A 25,331-nucleotide genomic window follows, 5' to 3' on the forward strand; every position below is an offset into this window, starting at 1 on the left:
ATGTTACGTCTCGTATGTAAGTGTGTGAATGGAGTTTTAGATACGGTCTCAGGCTTTGTGTTGGTAAATTCGCCTACTTGCTGAAATTTATTGGTGACTGCAAATCAATACTCAACGATGCTTTCATGGTCATTTGCAGATATGCACAGAGCAGCAAAGATTTGAGTGCCTTGGTGGGCGTGTTTCCAGCTGGGGTCAAACAAGGCGATGTATTACCTTCCTCTTTTAGTCCCTCATGCTATAAACAAGTATCCTTTCAGCTGTCTGTTTAGTGCCACATTTTGGACACTTTTAGGTTTTTCTTTTTTTTTCTTTTTGGCGGTGGTGGTGATTTTGCTGTTCAAATGGGCCCCAAACGTAAAAGTTCCTTCTCACGTTCCTAAGCACAAGAGGGCTGTGAGATGCCTTATGGAGAAAGTAAGATAAGCTTCATTCAGTCATGAGTTATGGTGCTGCTGGCCATGGGTTCAACATTAATGAACCAACAATATGCATTAAATAAAGTGCCTTTAAACAGAAACACATGTAAAACAAAGTTGTATATTGATCTACTGCTGAAAACACTGTGACTAGAAGCTGGCAAGACCCTACCCTTGTGTTTTCCCCAGGAGCAGGGGTTCAGGACTTGCTAATTCAGTCTTTGGAATGACTTTGCATAGAACGTAACTACTGCAAATTGCAAGAATTGACTGTATGTGTTTTATTTTGACTTTTTTAAAAAGTTTATATTTATTTTGAGAGACACAGAGACAGCGTGAATGAGGGAGGGGCAGAGAGAGGGAGAGACAGAAAATCCCAAGCAGGCTCTGCACTGACCATGAAGAGCCCAATGTGGGGCTTGAACCCACAAACCATAAGGTCATGACCTGAACTGAAACCAAGAGTTGGATGCTTAACTGACTGAGCCATCCAGGCACCCCTCGACTGTATGTGTTTTAAAAGACTGATGGATTATTTTTTTAAGTGTTTCTTTATTTATTTTGAGGGGAGGGGGGCAAGAGGCAGAGAGAGAGGGACAGAGGATCCTAAGCAGGCTCTGGGCTGACAGCAGCGAGAGCCCAATGCGGGGCTTGAACTCATGAACTGGGAGATCATGACCTGAGCCTAAGTAAGACGCTCAACCGACTAAGCCACCCAGGCTCCCCAATCTGCCGTTTTGTCTGGGGTTTAACTGATGATGTGAATCAGCTGCTATTATTTCAAAATCAGAAAGTAAATCAAGTGGTCCCCAGGGCTTCCTTCTTTGGGTGGGGCAGTAGATTCTAGTTTCTCAGGTATTCACAGGGTTGCAACATTCATTCGATCTGCCTGGCCCCACAGGTATTTATTTAGGACCCGGCTCACTGCTGTGTTAGCTCCTTCCTTCTGCTATGATGCTGTCACTTACATTCCTTAATCTCATCCTCATGTGTTTATTGCTATTCTGCAGCTGAATGAATTTGCCCAAGGTCTTCTGGCAAAGCGGACTTAGATATTCAATCCTAGCTTTCCAGCCCCTTTCCCCACTCAGTCTTCCTGAATTCTTACAACCTGTAAACAGCACGGACCCATCACCTGCCCCAAAGCGAGCTCTCGCCTGGATATTCCTAATGCATCAGTCTCTGGACGTTGCTCCGACAAAAGCAAGAATCTAGCGGTGTAGTGCCTGCATACGTGAGCTGGGGTGGAGTGAGGAAGCAGTGTCTCTCTGGGACACGGTCCTCTAAGTATTAACAAAGTTCAAGTGAGCTCTTCGCATTCTGACATTTTTGCTTTGGGGCCCATACTTTAAATTTGGGTCCTTGAGCGTTGGGAAAAATTCTTTAGGAGACAACAACATTTTTCCCCCCCAAATTCTTTAGGAGACAAGCTTATCTTGTCTTCCTGCTTTCTAAGGTCAACATGAGTGTACGGGGCCTCCTCCATTAGCGGGTGGGGCTGGAAGAGTTCCTGGAATTTCTGTACTGTCAGGACGACATGGCCATATCAAAGGCCACAGGGTTGAGCCCATTCGACAGGAGTCCATAAGGATGTCTTCTTCCAGAATAGGACACAGCAGAACCCAAATGCCATGCAGAGCCTTGGCCTTGAGAGTGTCATGGAATCCTTCTGAGGAAAGTTCTCCCTCTGGCCTCTCCACTTTCCATCCCTCTTCACACCAGGGCCAGGCTAATCCTAAAATTCTGCATCCCACATGCCCCCCTCACTCAAAAGCCTCCGATGGGTTCCCCAGTTCGTTGAGAACAAAGTCAGCATTAACTCTCCTGTATTGAGTTTTTCCTGGTTTGACCCCATCCAAATCTTATCCAACTTTTATCTCACTACTTTCCTTCCAGAACATTTTTTCTCTGATCTGTGTAGGGCTCCTTGGCCTTCCCCATGGATTCCATATGCAAGCCTTTTCTGCCGTTTTTCCACCGGACACGTGGGTCCCATCATTCCTTCAAGACCCTGTCCAGCCTCCTCTCCTTTGCAGTTTGGGACTTCTGAGCCTCATTTTCCCCAGTTGGAAGGTGGGTTTTGATGAGGGTTAAGTGCACACAACCAGCCTTCCACAAAACAGCTGTGGAGGAGGAGGGGCTCATGGTGCTTCTTCAAGGAGATCCACAAATACTGGGATGTACTGGACTGAAGCTTTGGACACACAAAACATGAGCTTCTGATTTCCAAGGATTAGAATTGATACAGGACCTATAGATTCATTATATAATATGTGTGTGTATTCACTCTCTCTAACTTTCTATACACACACACACACACACACACACACACACACATATATATATAAAGTCACCGTATATATATATATATATATATATATACACCATATATATCCACTATATATATATATATATATATATATATATATATGAATCTTAGAAGATGAATATATATGAGTATATATGTACTCACATATATTCATCTTCTAAGATTCATACATTTGCTGGTTCAAACACATTTTGGACAAATAGTAGTTTCATTCTGGAGCTCATAACTCAGCTTCTTTTTCTTCTTGGTAAATGGGAATAATACTAACTGAGGGGGTGACCGGGAAGACTGAATGAGATCATGCTTGTCTAACAGTTAGGACATAGGGTACATATCAGACACACAGCGGGCACTCAGCCAATGCCCATCTTTCCTTTATTCTGATGATTTCTATAATCAGTTAGGGATATCAGAGACAGGAATGTTGTTCTCAATCATCACAAAATCCCTAAACTGGTTCGGTCTGAGACACAAGCTCTATTTGAGGTGTTTTGTGTTTTATGGGTATATCACACGGCTTCTCCCAAATTTTTCTTAGACTCACTTTTGAAGAAAATCTGAAAATGAGAGCCGAAAGAAAAATGCCCAGCCAGTTCTCCCTTTTATGGGCATGTTGGCAGTTTTTCTGTCCAAACCAAACAGTCTCTGTTATGGTCTTACCCAACTTGATTCGCAAAGAATCCAAAACTTGTCCTGGAGTGAACTTGCTGGCCAGTTTCTCTTAAAACACGGTTATATTAAAACATTTTTTAAAAAGGCAACACAAAATGTCACTGGCTCTTTCATGCAGACACTGCATCACCAGTTTCCAGGCTTTTTGATTGGAAGGGAAAGCAATGTCTTGCTCAGTCCTCCGTCAGGGCGCAAGGGATAGCTAATAATAATATGTACAGATGCTGACCCAAGTGGAAATCATCTCTTTGACACAGATCACGCGGCTATTTGGAGCTCATATTATATATGTTATTAGATTTCATTCTCCTCTAAGCTAATATTCCGGAAATCAAAGCAGCCCTCTGGACCACATACACCTGGACGTACTGAAGGAAAGTACTGCTTGCAAACAAACACTAGTCAGTTTTCAGGGGTGACCGAGGGATGCGGAGATTTAGTTTCCGCAAGTGAAGGCAGCCAAGTGAGCCGACATGGGTCGCATGCTCCGGCAGGCAGAGGCCAGCAAGCACTGCACGTCCAGGGAATTAGGCAGGTGGCAGAGAGGAGCAGTGTTGAGCGTGGCCGTTTTTGTCTGAATGCCACCGCACCTGAGCTCAAGACGCTGCATTTGCAGATCAGTGTCAGTTGTGGGCGATCCCCGTTCTGGCTGCTCCCCCACTACCTCCCTGGGCACCCACGTCCATGATGCCACTGACTTCCTGCCCGCCCCTCTCTTGCCCAGGCCCTCCGCAACCTATAGAGTAGGTGCTGCAGCCTCTGGTACATTTTTCACTCTTAAAAACTTCTTTTCTTTCAGAGGCCCCGGTGCCGGGACATTGCCTTTCAGGTCGTCGTTGCCATTGTGTGGATTTCGATGGAAGCACGCAGCTAGCTCTCCAAGGATTGAACCTGTGTTTTATCCGGTGGTGCCACGGCAGGGCGAGAAGACCCAGGGGACTTGGGGGGTCCTACAGATCCGGGTTGGAAGCCTGGTTTTGCCAGAAGACCCAGGGGACTTGGGGGGTCCTACAGATCCGGGTTGGAAGCCTGGTTTTGCCAGAAGACCCAGGGGACTTGGGGGGTCCTACAGATCCGGGTTGGAAGCCTGGTTTTGCCAGAAGACCCAGGGGACTTGGGGGGTCCTACAAATCCAGGTTGGAAGCCTGGTTTTGCCAGAAGACCCAGGGGACTTGGGGGGTCCTACAGATCCAGGTTGGAAGCCTGGTTTTGCCAGAAGACCCAGGGGACTTGGGGGGTCCTACAGATCCAGGTTGGAAGCCTGGTTTTGCCAGAAGACCCAGGGGACTTGGGGGGTCCTACAGATCCGGGTTGGAAGCCTGGTTTTGCCAGAAGACCCAGGGGACTTGGGGGGTCCTACAGATCCAGGTTGGAAGCCTGGTTTTGCCAGAAGACCCAGGGGACTTGGGGGGTCCTACAGATCCAGGTTGGAAGCCTGGTTTTGCCAGAAGACCCAGGGGACTTGGGGGGTCCTACAGATCCGGGTTGGAAGCCTGGTTTTGCCAGAAGACCCAGGGGACTTGGGGGGTCCTACAGATCCAGGTTGGAAGCCTGGTTTTGCCAGAAGACCCAGGGGACTTGGGGGGTCCTACAGATCCGGGTTGGAAGCCTGGTTTTGCCAGAAGACCCAGGGGACTTGGGGGGTCCTACAGATCCAGGTTGGAAGCCTGGTTTTGCCAGAAGACCCAGGGGACTTGAGGGGTCCTACAGATCCAGGTTGGAAGCCTGGTTTTGCCACCCACCGCCTCTGGGCAAACCACCGACCCTCTCTGGATCTCCTTTCCTCACCTGAGGCATTTCCTCATCGGTAAAATGGCAGCACTCTACAGGGTTGTGAGGCTTCGGGGAGGCTGTGAGCCTCCAGTGACATGTTTGACCCACAGCGGAAAATGTAACAAGTGACAGTTAAAACAAAACAAGTCGTGAGGTGTAAAGCGGCGGGGCACGCTTGGTCCGCGATGAACCTGAAATCCTCCAGATGAAATTGACCGGATCAGTGCACATATTTTTTCACTACGTTCCAAAATTTAAATTGCAAGCATACACGATATGGTAGGCTCATCTCTGGCTCAAGTATGTTCGGGTCTCCCATGTGCCGAAAAGGAAGTATTTTGCTTTTGCTGACTCCTCAAGCTCTGGTCCTCACCCTTCCCTTCTCTGTTCCAGCACATTTGTTGAAGGACCGAGCCTCCCCTGTAATAGGCTCTTCCTCCTTGCGTGTACAGCAGGCTTTCTGTTTCTGCAGTTCTCCCGAAAAGTCTCTCCAGAGTTTAGAAAGTTCCCAGTGTGCTGACACTGCACGGACAGCATATAGCCTTGTCAACTCTGCAGCTTCCCCGTCTGTTGGACACCGCTTCCTCTAACACAGCGGTTCTGAATCTTGGCTGCACATTAGAATCACCCTGGCGGGGGGGGGCTTTAAAAATTATTTACGTCTGGATCTCAGCCCCAGAGGTTCTTATGTAATGGTCTGGGGTCCAGCCCGGGCGCCGGGATCTTTCAAAGCTCCCTTGTCGATGATTAAGGTGCAGGTAAGGTTGAGAACCACAGCTAAGACTCTCCCTCTCCTTTATTTATATAATATTGCAAAGCTCTCTTTTCCCCCTGCTTGCTAGACACTTCCTCTGAGTCTCTTTCAGGGTCTTTTTCCAATCCTGTTTACAATGCAGTCTTTTGAGTAAGGCAATTTATAGCTGGAATTGTTGCTATAGTGTTGCTAAAGGAAACTTGCAATTCCTGGTTAGTCAGAAAGCTATCTCTGAAAGAGATAGGGAAGGAAGGAAGGAAGGAAGGAAGGAAGGAAGGAAGGAAGGAAAGGGAGGGCAGGAGGAAAGGAGGGAAGGAGGGAGGGAGGAAGGGAGGAAGGAAGGAAGGAAAAATCTTATACTTTATGATCCAAACAACTTAATAACCCTGTATATCTAATGCTTTCTCTTCTATTGCATTTCAACAGAGATACCAGGAATATTAATCTTAGCTCTGATCGATTGAGCACCATTTTATATCCTCACAGAAACTTTGATGAGAAAGATACTATTTTCCTCATTTTTTACAGCAGGGAAATGGCCACGGGAAGAGTTAGTTGCCCCAGAACACAAGCCTAGAAAATGATAGAGCTGCTATTTTGACTCGGATCAAATCCTCTATGGATTAAGAATCCTAAGTAATTGATGCCCAGTCTTGAAGAACTGCTTCAGACATCCTTCCTCAGGGAGATATTCAAATACCTGAAATCAGTCTTGTGCCTCCTGCCGGTTTGCCCTTCTGCAGGGTGGGACCCCACAATCCTTCTCTGTGTTCTTTGTTTTTCACACTCCTCTTCCGGTCACCCAAGCCACCTGTCTTCAGCTTGGCAATGGCCCTGTTGACACGTGTGTCCAGAATCTAATAGAGCAGTGATAGTCTCAGACACTGATCCGTTTGGGAGAATGGCCAGGCCGCTAACAACACAGAAAGTTCATTGATGATGGTTCGTCTTCTTTCTTTCTTTCTTTCTTTCTTTCTTTCTTTCTTTCTTTCTTTCTTTCTTTCTAATGTTTATTCATTTTTGACAGAGAGAGAGAGAGAGAGAGAGAGAGCATGAGTGGGGGAGGGGCAGAGAGAGAGAGACACAGAATCCAAAGCAGGCTCCAGGCTCTGAGCCATCAGCACAGAGCCCGACGCGGGGCTCGAACTCACAAAATGTGAGATCAGGACCTGAGCCGAAGTCGGACGCTCAACCGACTGAGCCACCCAGGCTCCCCTGATGGTTCGTTTTCTATGTTCCGCAGAGCATGTTGGAAACGAAGGACTAGGTTTTCAGTGGGAGGGAGCGGCCTGGGGTGGAGACAGGGTCTCTCTGCGGATCTCAGAGGGAAGGTAACGGTGAGAGGAAAGAGCACAGGATCAGAAAGGTGAGGAAAATGAGTGTTTTTCAGGGGAATGTTGGAAGGACTCAGAGAAGCCTTTCTCTTTCTTCCTCCTCCTTTCTCCCCTCCCTGTTTTCTCTGATCCTTTTCTCCCCAAACCACCCAGGTGTCCTTTGAACCTGCACTTGGCAAGCTTTCTGATTCACCAGATTGCACATTCCCTCCAGCAACACCATAGCCGCAACCTCCACTACCCATTGCCTTAAGGATGAGATTTTCATGTGCTACAGCACAAAACAACATTTAAATAGGATGTGAGATTTTAACACAACACAGCTGTGGAGAGCCAGGCCTGAGAAGTGAGCTGACATGTGGGGAAAGACAGTTGTTCCAAGGCCCGACGGGCTCAGGGCAACGGAAAGGGAGGTGGCCCCGTTTCTGCAGTCCGCACCCTGAGCACACCAGAGAACGCACGAGTCTCTCGAAGTCTGGAAAGATTGGGTTCGGGCTGCCAGGAAGTGAAATTTCACGCTCAATCACAGTCTCCAGATCGGTCCTTGTGGTTCACACATTTTGTCCCTCCTTCCCCTCATGGCTTTGATTTTCTATTTCCACGTAAACCCCTTCATTCGCCCTTCTCTTTGAACGTGCCTCAAATCCTGTGTGTGTGTGGGGGGGGGGTACACTGCCATTTATGGGGTTTCTGTGGTTTAGCAGGCACTGGGCTAGGCACCCTGGTTATGGAGGGCGCACACACAAACATGGAACGTAGGCTTGAAGGGGATGCGTGAAGAAGAGGGCGAGGAGAAAATGGGGTGAGAATGGGATTTTGGAGAAGGTGACGGCCGCAGCGAAAGAGAAGGCAAGAAAGGCAGAAGAAGGGAGAAATGGGCAGAGAACGGGGAAGGGGAAGGAGGTTGGGAAAGGGAGAAAGGAGAGACAGTGTGGTCTGAAAGAAGTGGGCGATGGAAAGGGAGCTGGCCCGGTGAGGCAGGCAGGCGGGTGGGGGCCAGAGGGTGTGGGCTGGCAATGAACAAAATGACAGGAGAGGTGCAGTGTCCATGGAAAGGGTTTGGGGTGTTAGGGCCTTAATGATGTCTGCCGCCACGCGTATGTTGAAGCCCTAACCTTCGATGTGACTGTACCTGGAGACAAGACCTTTAGGGAGGTAATTAAGGTAAAGAAGGTTATGGGGGTGGGCGCCTAATCCAATAGGACTGGTGTCCTTATAAGAGGGGGAGACACAGATCTCTCTCTCTGTGTCATGTGAGGACGCAGCAAGAAAGCTGGTGTCTGTGAGGCAGAAAGAGGGTTTTTGCTAGAAACCAGCCCTGCTGGGACCTGGCTCTTGGACTTCCAGCCTCCAGAACTATGAGAAGAGAGATTTCTGTTGTCCAAGTCCCCAGCCTGTGGCATCATCCTGTTACAGTGGCCCAAGTGCACGAATACAAGGGGTAGGAGATTGGCGGTTACCACAAGAGCCCAGGAGAATTAGCAGTCACCTCAACCTGCCCACTTCTGGGGTGACCTGTGTTTTACACTTCCTCCTCTGATCCAAAAGACACAAGGGTCCAAGCTTTGTTGGCCAGGGGATTATATGCTCATGTACGGATGTGTCACCGCTAACCGATGGGGAGGCTTTGGTCTCATTTGTAAGAAATGGTAAGCAGTATCAGCCTTATTAGGGATGCGGAAAGGATTCCAGAAAGCCCTACCACACGAGCACCTTCTGGGCAGCAGGTGCCCTCGTTTAAGTATTGCCGTGAGTGTTGCGCATGTCTGTGTACATGTTTATTTAGGAAATTTCTTGGAAGAGCGAAGGCTCTTGAGATTTCCCACACAACAAGAAAATGGGAACTTTGTTTCTGTCTGTAGATTATAGTGAGTTGCACCATATGAAATTGCCATTTCTAAGGGTCAAAAACCTAGCAGGTGTGTGTTTGTTTGTTTTTTAAATGTTTATTTTTGAGAGAAAGAGAGTGAGAGAGAGTGTGTGATCAGGGGAGGGCAGAGAGAGAGGCAGACACAGAATCCGAGGCAGGTTTCAGGCTCTGAGCTGTCAGCACAGAGCCCGACGCGGCGCTCGAACTCATGAACCGTGAGATCACGATCTGAGCTGAAGTCTGATGCTTAACCGACCGAGCCACCCAGGCGCCCCCGGCAAGTGTTTCTCAAAAAGGAACATCTCACATATAAATCCAAATGTGTGGATTTTCTTGAAAAATCTGAAGATCTGACACTGTGAGGCCACGTTGGCCCACGGACACAGCCCACTAGAGTGGGGGGTGTCTGCCCACTTCAGGGGGAGCATGATGTCCTAGGTCGCCAGGGTCTCTGCCACATGCTTATTCATTCATGCACACTTCCCGTGAGGTCCAATAGGTAGCTGTAGCCCTCGGCTTAATGTATTGATTCGAGCTCTGCTAAGGTATTGCTGAGAACACTGAGAAGCAGGTGTAGTTTCTTTTGGAGGCAAAAGTGTTAGAGCCACAATGTAGAACCAGGTGAGCCAATGGTGAGCACAAACCATCACAAGCCACACACCCGGGGACTCGACTGGTCACATCAAGCCCAAGAGAGCCAATCTGGATTTTATTTGTCAGTCTGTTTTGACAGCGTCATGGCAACTCTTTCGTCTCGGCTGAAGTCCTTTCCCTTGACTCCTTTCATTCACATACAAGTCTATTTACTGAGTTGGGGGTGTGCATTAGTTTCTCTTGTTTGCACTTTTGTTTTAATTCCCTATTAGTTGTCAGTTTGTCCGGTGAGAAGAAATTCCAGAAGACAAGGAGGACGAGGGAAAGATTGACTGGCTGGCCAGAAACACCTGGCGCCCAACAGTAACAAAAATTTGCATCACCTTCCAGTGTGTGTACCTTTTCTAACATCTCACTGAGTACTTCCAGTGAGTCCAGTGGGATAGGAATATATTATTCCCATCTTCCACGATGAACAAACAGAGGCTCAGAGTTCAAATCACTTGTGCAACCAGGAAGGGTTAGGGCTAAAAATGGCACACAGAGATCATAGTTCCTGATTCTTCATTTTTTTTTTCCTAGTTAACCGTGAAGAGAAGCAAGACCATAACACGGGTCAAAATAGCCCTTTGGACAAGTAAGTGTAAAAACTAATCTGAGCGTTTTAGATGGTCTTTTTATGAGATGGGTTCACTAGCAAAGCTGATGCAAAATTTAGCATTGAGGAAAACAGAGTGTTTAAATCAGAGAGCGTAAATTAGTCTCCCTGCAACTGGGGCCGTCAGGCAATATGCAGAGTAGTAGTTGGACCAACTCTAGAAAGCCTCTGATTCTCCCTTAGAATTCACTGATTTCATTCTACAGTCTTTCCTGCTAACCCTAGAGTGAGTTCAGATCCTTTCTCAGTGCAGGACTGCAAGTAGTCACCTTCCATCCCAGGAAGTTGACATGGAGTCAGCCCAAGATGTGAAACTTATCTGGAATCTGGTGTTCAGGTCTGGAGGTCTGTTTCAAGAGGGTCATGGGTATCCTCTGTGAACCCCATGGTGTCCAGGGGGAAAGCCCTCCCTGTAAGTGCAGGGAGACCCGGGAGAGGGTGGGAAGGCACAGAGGGACACCTCCGAGTATTTAAAATGTTAGAGAAAGAGCTGGACGTTTCCTTGCTACTGCTAAAAGGCAGCACAAGGACTAATGGAGAGACGTTAATAAGGGCCAGATTCTAGGCAGAATAAAGAAGAACTTCCTGCTGACCAATGGTGTTTTGCTGGAAGGGGCGGCCTTATTAAGTGTGAGCTTTTTGTTACCGGTGGCATTGAAGCTGGAGGTGAGATCTGTATTGTGGATACATTCTCAAAGTCTGAATATCATTCTGTGTCAGCCTCAGGGACAAACAAGGGCACGAGCAACAGTTGGTGTGATATTTTAAGGGCCTGGCACATAAAACCATCATCAAGAAATGAAAGTTTTTGTTAAGTTTCCAGATTATATTGGAATCATATAAAAGTGCCACTTTGGTAGGTATGGAAGGGTTGAAGGTCAGCAATTTTATTGCATTCGGCGTAATTCACACAAAGGCAAGGGAATGGACTAGATTATTTATTTGTGAGAGAGAGACAGACAGACAGACATAGTGTGAGTGGGGGAGGGGCAGAAAGCGAGGGAGACACAGAATCTGAAGCAGGCTCCAGGCTCTGAGCTGTCAGCACAGAGCCCGACACGGGGCTCGAACTCACAGACCGCGAGACCGTGACCTGAGCCAAAGTCAGATGCTCAACCGACCGAGCCACCCAGGTGCCCCTGGACTAGATTCTTTAGACCTATATGACACATAGAGAAAAGGGGTGCCCGATAGACTGTGGACTTCACTGTGCAGGCATTGGGTTGTTCTGGGTTCAACGGAGGCTCCCCGAAATTCCATGTTGAAGTACCTCAGAATGTGACTGTATTCGGAGGTAAGGCCATGAAGGCTATGATAAGGGTAAAAAGAGGCCCGGGAAGGGGGTCCTAATCTAATTCGACTGGTATCCTCTTAAGAGGAGCAAATTTAAGCACACAAAGAGATACCAGGGCCGCACAAAGACCAGGTGAGGACACAGGGAGAAAGCAGCCCTCTGCAAGTCACGCAGAGAGGTCTCAGAAAAAACCAAACCTACTGATACCTTGATCTCAGACTTCCAGCCTCTGTGAGACAAAAATTCCTGCTGTTTCAGCCACCAGTCTGTAGTATTTGGTAAACCTGGGTATATGGGGGGCAGGTGGGATGAATGTGCACAAGGAGGGTGGTCCAAAGACAAATTTTCAAAGGCTCTCCAAGACCATCCCGACGGATATGGTCTCTGTTGTGAAGGAAAAGAGGAGATGCCGATGATCCGAGAAATTGATAGAAATTCACCTGACATAAAAGGGTGGTAGTAAGTTCAAGGGATCCCTTGACAAAGATTCCAGTGATGTCCAATTAGATTTTAGAGTGAAATGGGATAAAAATCACTTCATCAAGAGTCTTTTCTAAAAAAAAAAAAATTAATGGTGCAAAAAAAAAAAACTGAAAAAAATTATTTACCACCTTCAGAGGATGAGCTGCTTTGAGGAAGTTAGCGATCGGCAAGGCCACCAACTGGTGTCTTACTGATGGCTCTCAAATATCATTAGGTTACATCTGTAGGATGTGTTCTGAGGCTGCATAAACTATGGCTATTGGCAGATGAAAAGTCTGTTAAACTGCAAATATTTAATGCTATTTTATAAGTAGCCTTTCATTAATTAGGACTAATTCCCTCTCCTTGACTTGGAGGTAGAGACGGGCGAGCATGGGTTTAACCCCTCTTCTGCCTCTGTGGTCTTGGATGAGCCACCTTACCCTGGTCTCGTCTTTCCGACAGGAGTATGTCTGACTCCACGCTGCCTACAGGTGTATGACGAGCCGGGGCAGTAAATCGTTCTATGGGATTATTACTATAGTGAGCGGAGTCATACTATGTTCATGGTGAAAAAATAATCTTCATTTAAAACACATTTTAGTGAGAAAAGGCACCTGTCCAGAGCAGGCCTCTAGACTGCCAGACAGAAATTAGGAATCCTTTCTGGGAGTCCATGTGGCTGTGGACAGGGTATGGGTTTTGGAGACGGACACAGATTGAGTTTAAATACCTGCTCTACCTCCGTGTGCTTGTGGGATCTAAGGTAAGCTGCTCACTTCTCCTCATCTGAAAAATGGGGATATGGACACAGTATATGTAAAGCATTGGCGCATGGTAGGTGCTTCACAAAAAGGCTCTCTTAAGCGGATCATAATAATACCTCCTCTGGTGACAAACTTTGAAGGAACCACTTCGTCAGTTACTGGGGCGTGCATTTCACTGATGATTGTTAAACACCTATAGGGTGAGTGACAAAATAACTTTATTTGTGTTCTCCACCCCCAGCTTACTCCAAGAACGTGGCCTGGTCCTTTGTGTGTCCTTGTTTCAAGATTGTGCAGAGCAGGAGGCAGAAATTTCTTGACAACGACGCCTGCTCCTTTATTTTCTGAAAGTCCAAATCCAAGAGAATATGTTGGGAGAGCGGGAGTCGGGGCACCTTTGAGACGGGATCCTCACCCTGACCTGGAGACTGGGAGCCCGGGGATGGGTACATCTGTGAGAAGCGGAAACGCTCGCTCTGGGTGGCCCAGGATTGCTCAGACACCAGGTCCCTGGACTGGATGGTGATCCCCAGTTGGAAAGCAGAATCCACAGACATCTAAGAGACAGGCAGTTTATAAGAGTGGGCATGACTGCTGTGAAGGAAGCCCACCCTGGTATTGGAGGTTGTGGGGACAGGAGCCAGATAACTTCAGAAACTGAAGTTCCTGCTGGCATGGACTCGGGATCAGGTTCAAGTTGAAAATAAGAAAATAAGTTGAAAATAAGTTGAAATAATAAGTTAAAAATAAGAAAATCAGAAAATAAGGAAATGTGACACTTCTTGGAGACATGCGTTTGTAAACTGAGTCAGACCTACCATGGCCGTAAGGCAACAGATAGTCAAAGATGAATTAATTCCTACTGTCTGGAAGCTGACCACCTCTTTGGGAGCTGGAGGAGGTCACACGACACCTATAGGAGTAACTACCATTTGGAGCCCCGCAAGGTTCTGACGTCGTATGAAATGCAGGACTCCGCGGTCACCGGAGGTAGGCAGCTGAATGTTGCAGAAGGCACACGGCCAGGATGATGGATAAATGTTTCTCCCAAAGGGATACGTTGAAATACACCCTCCCCCAATCACTGCGTGCCAACACCACTACTATGTAATTGCCATGGCTGTGAACTCGCCAAACTTTTGCACACCCTCAAGTTCTCTTGCAAATGTGCCTGCTTGATATGAAAGAGCAGTCCAGAAAGGTGATTGGATAGGGAACTATACAGTTAGTGGTTTTCATAAAAGTGCTTGGCAGGCTACCTCCATCGAGTTTGAGATATCAGAAGGCCCTCGGAGGTCAATCAGCTCCTCTTGTCCCTTCCATCGTCCACTCCCTCACATTTTACAGGCTTGAATCTGGGTTTAAGAAGTCCTTGAGGCTGCTATTCAGAAAGTCCACTAGGATGGTCAAGGCCGTGGTGTAAACAGTTTAAGGGGACTGGGCCCAAGGAGCATCTCCACCCTTTAACTGCCGTGTGACCCCCCTGCTGCTCTTATCTCTTGTCTGGACAAATATCCACTTCCTAACTGGAGATTTAGTCTCTGCCCCTTCTGGACCCTGATTAATCATCTTAAATCATCATCTGAATGAACTGCCAGGGAGTTACTTTCTTGTTTACAAACTTCTAATGATTATTCCATTAAAAAAATCTAAACTTTGTGGTTTGGCGTTCGAGGCTTTCTATGATCTCGTTCCAACAAAGTCTTGCCCTTTCTTTTCTTTTCTTTTTTTTCTTTTTTTGAGCTCATCTCCCCCAGCTCTCTATTCATACACTTTATTCTGCTAGGGTGGCTTTCCTGCTATTCCCTATGCTTTCTTCTTTCATGCTTTTACTAATATTCTTGCTGCCTGGAATACCCCTCCCACCAATCCCTATGCATCCTTCAAGGCCAAATTACATAGTAGCTCCTCTGAGGAGTCTTCGCTGGGTGAGGGATACAGAGCCCTCGATGGGGCTGAGTTTGAGAGTGTATTCTGCCCCTTACTTCCTAGGACGTCTCAGGCAGGCCACCGAATTTCTCTATGGCTCCGTTTTCTCATCTGTGAGATGCACAAGCCCACACTCACCGTGAAGCCTTACGAAGGGCACATGGGCCGGTCATACTATGGAGTACTAGGCCTAGTCACTTGTACATGGTAAACATCAAAGAATGTGACACATTACTTTGATTATTCCAGGGAGCTGAAGGCTCCTTTGCTGTGAGCTCCCACTCCCTTTGAGCTCTCATAGTCCTTCTTGTAAATCTAGTTTTGCGTTTACAAAATTTTTTATGTTTATTTATTTTCGAGAGAGAGAGAGAAAGACAGAGGTGAATGGGAGAGGGGCAGAGAGAGAGACACACACAGAATCTGAAGCTGGCTCCAGGCTTTGAGCTGTCAGCAGACAGCCCGACTCGGGACTCAAACTCACAAACTGTGAGATCATGACCGGAGCCGAAGTCAGCTGCTTAACTGACTGAGCCACCCAGGCACCCCATACTTTTGCATTTTAGATATTGGAACCCACGTGTTATTGTCCCCATGAGATCGGTAACTCCTTGAAGGTGGGATCATGTTTTGGTTAGCTTGTGTCCTGTGCGTTGCCCCCTGTGAGGTACACCCTCAAACCACAGGCAAAAGCTGACCTTTTAGGTGTACCATTTGGGTATGACAACAATTTTCTTGGATGTCCCTTTTCTCTTCCCTCTAAAAGGTGACCATATTAAAAAAAAAAGTTGATTTCTTTAGATATGAGAATCCCAGTTGTGGGGCTTTTGTTTCACACAAACATGGAAGACAGTGTGTGAAGAGACCGGTAGAGTAATCTCGGGAAATGCATGCTCTTGAAGGCCCGGTGGCCTCAACCAACTGGATCAACTCAGCCTCGCCATTTTCCATCAGGCATTCCGTATTCCATGTTTTGTGCAATACGCCTTGCGGGGTGGGGGTGGGGGGGACATGGTTTTAAGTTCTAATGAAAACATTAGATTCTTTTTTTTTAACTCGATTTTTTTATTTTTTATTTTTGTTAATATGAAATTTATTGTCAAATTGGTTTCCATACAACACCCAGTGCTCATCCCAGCAGGTGCCCTCCCCCATGCCCATCACCCACTTTCCCCTCCCTCCCACCCCCCATCAACCCTCAGTTTATTCTCAGTCCTTAAGAATCTCTTATGGAAAACATTAGATTCTAATGACCCGCTCAAGGAAAGACAGAGGGGGCAGTAGGAAACTGAAATGTATGTGAAGTCCTGCAGTAAAGAAACCAGGTCTTAACAGCTAACGAGAGTAGCTAACATTCACTGAGCTCCTATATGAGGAGAATTCCTTTGAATTCTTTAACTTAATTTCCAAATGCCTTAGCCCCTTTAAGAATGGATGTAATTATGATCCTCACTTAACAGATGAAGAAACCGATGCTCGAATGGTCCAAGTTCTCACGGCAGTTAAGAGTTAGGGCTGGGATTTGAATCAGACCTTTGTCACCCCAGCACCCGAGTTCTGGTCCACTGTGGTGCATGGCTTTTCACATCCTTGGATTTGCCTGACCATGAAATGCTTTTGGTTATCCTCTTATGAACAGCCCATGAAAGTGTCGTTCCTTGGGATGAACTTTGGGAAACAGAGCCTCGCCTTCCCAAGCTACTTGGTTCACGGGAGGAGCCACGAACTTTCCACTTCTGCACCTTTGCTCACTGACCTCTGCCTGCATGCTTGCCCCCCTTGTCTCCTGATCTTTTACTCCTCCTCCAAGGTCTAGTTCAAATGCAACTCTGTGAGGAGCTTTCTTTGATGTCAGCGGGTTGATGTGCAAAGCCCTTCTGTGTTCTCCAAGTGTGGTCTGTCTGTCTAGGGCCATGTTCAAAGAGCCTTGGTAAAGTTTCTGGCACAGAGTGGACACTCAGAGCTTAGTGAATCATGATCTTCCCAGATGCTCTGGGGGGGGGGTTGATTCCTCAGCCTGGGGCTCTTCAGACATGGGGGTGTGATTGTAGCTGCCAACCTGGGCTGAGTCTGGTTCCAAACCTTCCCAGGTTCGGACAGCATGGTTCCTGAGCTGCTTGGCAGTTCACTAGTTAACAGCGTCCTCCCTCTGTGCCTCGCAGATGTTGCCTCTCCCCAGCGTCTCCGAGGTGAGGAGCACGATTAGGTCACATCGGCCTCTCATCAGTGTCCTTCTGGGGACAACCCTGACCTGTCCTTTCCAGGGTGTTGTCCAGGTTTCATTACAAAGCCCCCCAGTGGCTGTGCCTCAGATGAGTCAGCTGGCCTGGGGCTTCATTAGCAACGCTAATTGCCTTTTTGTTTTTGTCTTCTTTGGGCCTTCTCAGGCTCAGAGGTGGGGCCTGGCGGGCCTGGCTTCCAGAAATGCCGCCAGCCTCCACGAGAGCCCATGATAGGAAGTCCGCGCCCCACTCCCCAGCAGCCACGTCATGCCACACTGCGCATTTCTGGGCCGCACCCTTCCCCAGGGTGCACTCAGGCGCCATGCAACTGCTGGCCATCCCAGCTCCCCGGCTGCCTGTGATGAGGTCATGGGGTGGGGTCCTGGAGACCCCCCCCTCCAAATAGGGTGGGGGCTTCCCCAACTGGCCTGGGACTGGTGGAGAGGAGGAGATGGTAATAATCTTGTTTGTCCAACCCGCTGCTCCCTCTCTTGAGATTGCATGGCCGGTGTGGACAGAAATGGAAGGAGGAAGAGAGAGCCGGGAAGACACGGGGAGAAGGACAGCAGGGTGGCAGGCACGGATCCCTCCCTCCACTAACAGCTGGGGATGGAGAAAGGAGCTGGCAGTTTCCCTTGACCACCTTGCAATGATCTAGCTGCCGCCTCTCTGCTCACAACGTCTTTCTTTTGATCTTAACCTCTTTCTTTTCACTGAGACCACAAAAGGTAGGGGAGGCCACCATAATCCACTTTACATAATCAGAATTTGACACAGAAGTAAAAAAAAAAAATATCCCAGAAACAGGGCAGCAGCTGGTCTGGCAAAGCAGGTAGAACCCTTCCCAACCCAAGCCCGCTTCCCGGGGCAGAGCCTCGCCTTCTCACCCAGGCCTGAGGGGATGTCCGTCCTGCTTCTGTACCAGTGGGTCGCGTAGACCGCGCTTGCCTAGAGGCCCCAGACCCCTCCAGCTCGGTCCAACCCACGGGGCTCTGTAACCTCCGCCTGTGAGTACATATGTGTGTGTGGAGGAACGAACGCACAGCTCTGTTCAAATCGCAGCCTGCTGGAAGAATTTGGACTTAGATCTCTGTGGATAGCTAGTTCTTTGCACCTGGAATTCTGCCTCAGAAAGATGGGAAATCTGATAACAGAGACTTTCCCAGGGAAATAGGAATAACACACCACACATTTTTGCACCTTTCTACCTCAAACCACAGCATACTTCCCGTAGGACCAATGCAATAGAAAACCGAGGAATATCTGAGTCTCTCTGCTCCCTACCTGTATCTGAGGCACAGTCGAGAAGGCACAGCCACCCTACCCAGACACTAGCATTGTCAGTCAACGACAACCGGAATGCACAAACTTGGAATTGGACTTTTTTTCTCCCAGGACATAATAGCTGTAACATCCTCTCGCGTCGTTACAAAGGAAAAGCCAAGTGATTTATTTAACTTTTAAAACCATATTCTGCAAAACAAGTTTATAAGAAGTCATAGTAACCACACTTAAGAGAATTTTTGGAAAGATATTAAAATCTTCCCTGGGAATGGTTTCTGAGTTAATAGAAAGATCACAGCTCCGGAAGTTGACTTACATACAACCGGACAAAAAAACACGGATCCTCTGACCTGGGCAATAAATGAGCCCATCACCCCACTGGTGAATGTGGGGTGCATCAGGCTGGAAATTCGGAGGACCTGCGCACATTTTCTGAGAGAAATGACATTTTTTCAAATAGTCAAAGCTATTTCACAGAGGTTTGGGTCAAGCGGAATAGAAGGCAGGAGAAGGCATGATCGCTGAGGTTTTCCAACCTCTTGATTTATCATTTGTTGACGTACTTTCTACAAGTTCCCCCCTTCTTTACAAGTAGCTGTCTTAAGTTCTTCCAGTATATATTTTTGACGAAGGCCAAACAGGAGGGAAAAAGAGAAAAAGTGCAATGAAAATAGGAGCTTACCTTTTCTAGGCGTTGCCGCTATCAACATTTCCCCCAAGACAGGAGGCTTTCTTGCTTTGGTTGTCCCATGAATTTAGAAACCATTAAAAAATTGAAAGCAGGAATATGTGTCTATTATTCGAAGCCGCTTCGAAACAACACAAAAAGTAACTCGGTGAAAAATAAAGTGCTCTTCTGAGCACGAGAATGTGTTTGAAGCTTGGAGCTCATGCTGTTGCATGAAGTTTTGCAACTGTCTTTCTCAGTTTAAACAACCTCCTGCTCCTCCCCGCCACTTGCCAACGTCTATAATTTAAAGCAACTGCGATCCTTCCCATAATACTCACATTTCAAAGAGCTTAATATATACGCTCGTTAGGCAGGAGTGGGAGTGGGTGAATTTCTTCCGCAAACTCCAGACTGAGGCAAGCGAGAGGCAAAGGTTTCAGGTATCTGAGCAATTCTGTTTCTCTCTTTTATCCGTAGCTCTTCTCCCTGTGGTGCTCGAAGCTGCTTTGCCTTTTCAAGCGGTGCCTTGAGACCAAATGGCATCGCTTCACTGGATGCATAAAAGCACATAAGGAAGTTTCTGTCTCAACTTACAGAACGGTTACTCCTGGTGAAATTAGGCTTAGACGTCCCGTTTGCTAACACAATTATTTCCACGCAATTCTTCCCTAATTTGTCTGCTTGCAAATGTAAAATTAGTGTATGTGATGTTTTCATAAAAGGGAGAACATACCTAAAATGATGTCATTCGCATCGGGCTTATGTTAACCTGCATCCTGAGTGTGAATCATAAACTCCAGGAGCGATATTTACTTTGCAGAGTGTGTCCATGCAGCAGGATATAAGTCTTGTGACATACAGTGTTACTGATTTTACTAGTGCCACCACCCTTCCCCACCTGCCATGAAACACCCACGCGCCCGTGCGCGCACACACACACACACACACACACACCCTGAGCATTTGTGATTTCAAATTATAGCCAACTTAAAGTGTGGCCAGCCGAAAATGATGATTTAAAAAATATTTATAGTATATCTTAAAGCAGGTCTCGCTCAGTTCCCGAGAGATAATAAGTCCTCAATAAATACATGCCTCATGAATAAAGTATCATTTGGGTTCAGATCATTCGACAGTTTTGACAATTTGGGTTTGCACTGGGGAGGGATATGTCAAAGCTTATGCTTTGACAGGACAGTAAACAGGTCAATGTGTGCCCTTATGCTTTGTGTGCTTATGCTTTGACAGGACAGTAAACAGGACAATGTGTGCCCTTGCCAGACTTAATGAATGGTTATGGTATAGTAAAATCTCCTCGATGAATATAGCAAACATTAGTTAAATAAGTAAACCATTTGGTGGAGAATAGAGATACGGACACAGGTGCAGTCTATTAAGTATGCTATTAAGTATGTAAACTTACATGAACAAATTACAGGACAAAAACCTCATTCATTATTTTAAAACTATAGATTATTTTCCACTGTGTTTTTTGACTCACCTAAAGGAACTGTTATGCCATAGACAGAGGATAATACCTCTGACTGAAATAGCGCAAAGACAGAAAGGGTCTACAACTGCAGGGAAGCGGTCAGGTTTCAGATTTTCTTTCCTATGAAAGCAGAGAAAAAGGTCGAGTCTATTTTCGCTCTGGCTACTACTGAAGAGACGTCTATAGGCACGAGTGCAAGTAGTGTCCCGGACCTTGATCTATGATTTTCCAATTATATGATCTTGAATATGCACTTATTCCTTAGGAATTTGTTTGCTTAAATGTGGAAGATTAGATACAAATATGCTAAATAACCTAATCGTATAGAGACACATAATGCTGCATTTACTCAACGGCCGTTAACTCAGCACCTCACTACGTATGGGTCACTCAGCAGGACCTATTGTGAGTCACTGCGATTGACCACAGCGGCTAGTGTTGTCTCCCTGATCAATACCAAAATTGGTAATGGACGTAGGGTGCTGCCTAATAAAAACCTACGCTCGGTGTCACTGGCCGGGTCGTCAGGAGCTGAGTGGCAAGGAAATGGATACCGGAGGCTGGACGAGTGAAGTGCCAGGTTTTGCCCCAACAGACACATGTGGTGAAACCGACATCTGTGATAACGCGCACAGCCATCTGTGCGAGTCACCCCGCAGCTCTAGGACGCGAGGCTGGGGGGAAAACATCCGCCGTGTGTGTTGGCTGCTATTGACTGCATTTTGCAAGGTATTTACAGAATGAGATGAGCCCCGGAAGGAAATGGCTAAACTCTACGCAGAAATAAAAGGGAATAGGGAGACAGTACCTAAACTTCATGGTTTTTGGGAACCTACGAATTTTTTTTTGAGGACTTTCTGTCGCTGAAATAACTATAAGCCGGTACTCAGAGTATCTTTCAAGACTGAAAAAACAACCGCTCCCTCCAGCAGGTGCACTATTGGCTGTACGGAGGGCTGGCTGCCCAATACACGGCTCGGGGGTAGCAAGGGGAGACTCCCAGAAGGAGGAACTGATGGCCACAGAGAAAAACGGACAAGGGAGCTCTCCCCAGAAAACGGAGCTAGGCCCGTAGCCTGAACCTTTCCCTATGTCTGCCTGGCGAGATGTGGCATCAATGGCTGTTGGGTATCTCTCTGAAGGGACATTTTTTGTTGTAGTTCTATCATCACTGTTACTCCATTTGTAGAGTGTGTGTGCACGTGTGTGTGTGTGTGTGTGTGTGTGTGTGTGTGTGTGTGTGACAGAGAGAGAGAGAGAGAGAGAGAGCGAGCATGATGGAGGAAACCTGTCTTTTTGGGTGATAGAGATCACTTTCCTTTTAATTTGTCTTTTTGGGTGATAGAGATCCCTTTCCTTTTAATTGATAGACCACTGGATGGAGAAATGGCAGATCCGGACTTTTGACAAGAGCCTCACATAACTCGGAAGTCTGCACTTTGAGCTGGGTGCAATGACCAGGTGGAATCCGAAGAGTCACGGATTCTGTGTTTGCGTTCTCTTCCTTATATATAAGGAAAGAGGGGAGAAAATAGGTATTTAGTGACCAGAAGGGTAAATTATGGCAGGTAGGTTTAAAATTTAGTGATGTCAAGTATTCCTCCCGGCTTCCTAGCCGCCTCTGAGGTTGGGTGGACCATGTGACTGATTTCTGGCCAATGGGACGTGAGCAGGGCTAAGGGAGGGTTCATTTGGGGCTCAGGTAGTTAGCGGTGGTGTGCCTAGGGCACATTTTTCCCTCTTCTCTCTCCATTTGGCAGGAAGCGAAGGTGCTGGAGCTGCCGGGTAGAGGGCACCCAAACCCTGAGGCATCCCTTAGAAGATGCTGCCTGGGGGAACCACATGACGGCATCAGACATTATGGGAAAATGTATAAACCTATGCTGTGTCTCCCCACTGAGTTTGGGGGCTTGTCAGAGTCGGCTAATGTCAAATACTCTAACACAGATAGCTGCCTTGAAAGATTCTTAGAAGATTAAATGAGGCAATATATGCAAAAAATGCAGAGCAGGGCCTGACACTATAAAAAGTGCTCGACAAATGACGGGTATTTTTATATTAAACGTAAATCCCCGCTTTCTCTCTCTTGCAAAACTAATCTAGCTAAATGTCAGTTGGGAACACGATAAAGTGAAGGTTTAAAAATTGTGTGCCATCGGGCTAAGTAAATTGGAAACCGTAGAAAGATTAGTGACAGAAATAGATGCTGAAAACAACATTTATTCCCCATCTTTAAAAATGCTTGCATTTATTAAGAAAATTGTCCACTAAGTCACTGTCAGATTTCACAAGCAACCTTCAAAGCAAGGGATAAAGGAAGTTATAAACTCCAAGTTACAAGTTAAATACTCTGTTTAGCATTTAACTAGTGTAAACTCCACTTACCCAAACATTTATTTTACTGTGTGTACAGAACAAGGCCATCATCCTGACATTGACTGTTCCAGGCTGCCCCTCAGTCAAAATGGGCTAAACAGCTTATTAATGCTAGTTGAAAGCTAATATCCCTAAAAGCTGCCCTCTACTCAGGCCATGTGTTGTTGGCTTAGAACTGCGCTAAATGTAGGTACAGAAAGTCCTAGTTCATACATTTTGGTTTTTTTTTTTAACTTTTTTTAATCTTTATTTTTGAGAGAAAGAGACAGACAGACAGAGCATGAGCAGGGGAGGAGCAGAGAGAGAGGGAGACACAGAATCCGAAGCAGGCTCCAGGTTCTGAGCTGTCAGCACAGAGCCCGGCGAAGGGCTCAAACTCACGAAAGCAAATTCGTGACCCGGGCCGAAGTTGGCCGCTTAACCGACTGAGCCACCCAGGCACCCCCATACATTTTGTTTCTAACTCAAGTATTTTGAGCCCTTCCCACTAGAAATATGGCTTCTTTCATTCCACACACGCTTGTAAAAGGGTCAGACCCTTTTCTTTTCTACCGTTTTAAACAATAGTGGCAAAATTGCAAACATTTGTCGAGCATTAACTATGCACGAGACACTGGTTCATGTGCTCTCTAAGTGTATGAGCTCATTTAATTCTTTCAACAATCCTATAAAATAGATACTAACATTATCCTCAATTTACACAGGAGCACAGAGAGGTTAAGTGACTAGCGCAAGGTCACACAGTCAGTAAGTAGGCAAGCTGGGATTTGAATGTAGGTTGTCTGGTTCTTCCAGTACCTGAGCTGTTAAATGCTGGTTAAAACACAATCTCCACACCAAATGCAGAGAAGATTCATGCACCATATATTTTCCTTCGCATCCATTACATTCGAGATGAATACAGATTACTTGTGAAAGACACTCTAAACTCTTAGAGACACCAGTTGTTATTCTTGGAAAACCTGCAGTCCTCTATCTGAATGTAATTATAAAGTTTGAACATTTTTCATATATTAGGGTCTGTGCTCTTATGGTTGATTTTATTTCTTCTCCTTTGCATGCAGGCAGCAGCCAAGTTTCCAATTATATCCTAAAACCCAGGTGGCTTCATCTGGATCTTATAATAAAGCCTTTGCTGAGTTCTATCAAATACGTGAAGACATCGAGAAAGAGGCCAAAGGAGAAATGAATCTTGTTGGAAAATTTCATCTTCCTCTTGGAAGATGTTGCTGAAGTTTAGAGATGGGAGAGTTAAGTGAAATGTTCTTTATCGAGAGTGGTAGGGAATAATCTAGTCATAACTTCGAGGTGAAGCCATTCGGGGGGCCCTTGCCCTGCTCCAGAGGGTTAGATGATACACAGATGCCTACTGTGTGCTTGTCACTATTAGCTGTGAGAGACGGAGACGGGATAGAGCCGCTTCTGTGAGTTTCTCGAGAATTCACCTCTCATGGATTCCAGTCATGGTGAGCAAATCTGAAAGCCCCTTTTTACCTTCTTGGTGATATAAAGTAAAAGATCAGCTTATTGCCACTCATCAAAATGAGAAAAGGAGACTATCTGTTTGTAGATCAGAGGATAGCCGACTGGGGACAATCTAACTCTCTCTCTCTCTGTGCACGAGCCTCCTTCGCAGCCTTGGCAGAGGCCACTCCATTTCTGCTTGTCTGTTCCCAGGGAAAGGGGCCACAACTTCACCAGGTTATTCTCTGAGCAACAGCAAATATTCCTGCTCAGTTTTCCACACGTAAAAGCTGTTACAATCTCCAAAGGCTACTTTCAGCCATTCTCATCTCCCACAGGCCCATTTTCCTCATCCCAAGTTCGATGATTCTGGCTCTTTCTAACTGTTCTTCACGTAACATGACTTCAGTTAAGGTGCCATCTTGATTGGCTGCCCTTCGGTGAACCAATGTCCAATTCATTGCTAAATGACTCGTGAGCCCTGTGGTAAGCTTACCAAGAATTCAACAGTTAGAGTTATAGCCTGAACTCTGAACTGGCCTTGAAAAGTCATTTTCCTACTCTTGGCCTCTGTATGTATGCCCCACCTATGTCCCAGTGCTTTGAGGCCCAACACTTAGCCTTTGACTCTCTTTCCTCTGTGGGATCTTTCCTTCATGCGTGGGTCACCCTCTCTTTGGAATCTATAGAACTAATAGGACCTCTCCCCTGACACCATTCTTGTTTTTCTCATACCTGCTGGATCTTACTTCTTGGAGATAGCACATTCTCTTCAGGTTTAATATCTCAGAAGAAAACTATTTTCCCTCAAACTCACTCTTCCTGAGTTACCTAATTCTGTCATCAAAACCACAATCCTGTCAGGTTGTCAGGATTTTAAATACTGCTTTTACTCCCTCTTCTACTTTCCCCCAAAATTCCATCATAAAATACTGATTGTTTCTTTATTATGTCTCTGAAATCTGGCATCC

The 25,331-nt window shown here is 46.5% G+C and overlaps 1 protein-coding gene across 2 annotated transcripts in view; it reads right to left on the reverse strand.

The window, feature by feature from the left end:
* Positions 1–19,551, reverse strand: part of C1QTNF7 (C1q and TNF related 7) — a 109,920-nt gene extending 90,369 nt beyond the window's left edge. Inside the window, exon 1 of one of the 2 annotated variants that reach the window (XM_006931217.4) lies at positions 19,367–19,551. Coding sequence is in view for 1 of the 2 variants with exons in the window: in XM_003985524.6 (XP_003985573.1) it covers positions 19,041–19,068 (28 nt within the window). In the remaining variant the exon portion in view is untranslated. Of the gene's footprint in view, positions 1–19,040; positions 19,322–19,366 lie in introns of those variants that run through there. The other variant, XM_003985524.6, reaches the window with a different exon arrangement.
* Positions 19,552–25,331: the final 5,780 nt, after the last annotated feature.

Source organism: Felis catus, chromosome B1 (genome assembly GCF_018350175.1).
Source record: "Felis catus isolate Fca126 chromosome B1, F.catus_Fca126_mat1.0, whole genome shotgun sequence".
In the NCBI taxonomy this organism is placed as follows: domain Eukaryota; kingdom Metazoa; phylum Chordata; class Mammalia; order Carnivora; family Felidae; genus Felis; species Felis catus.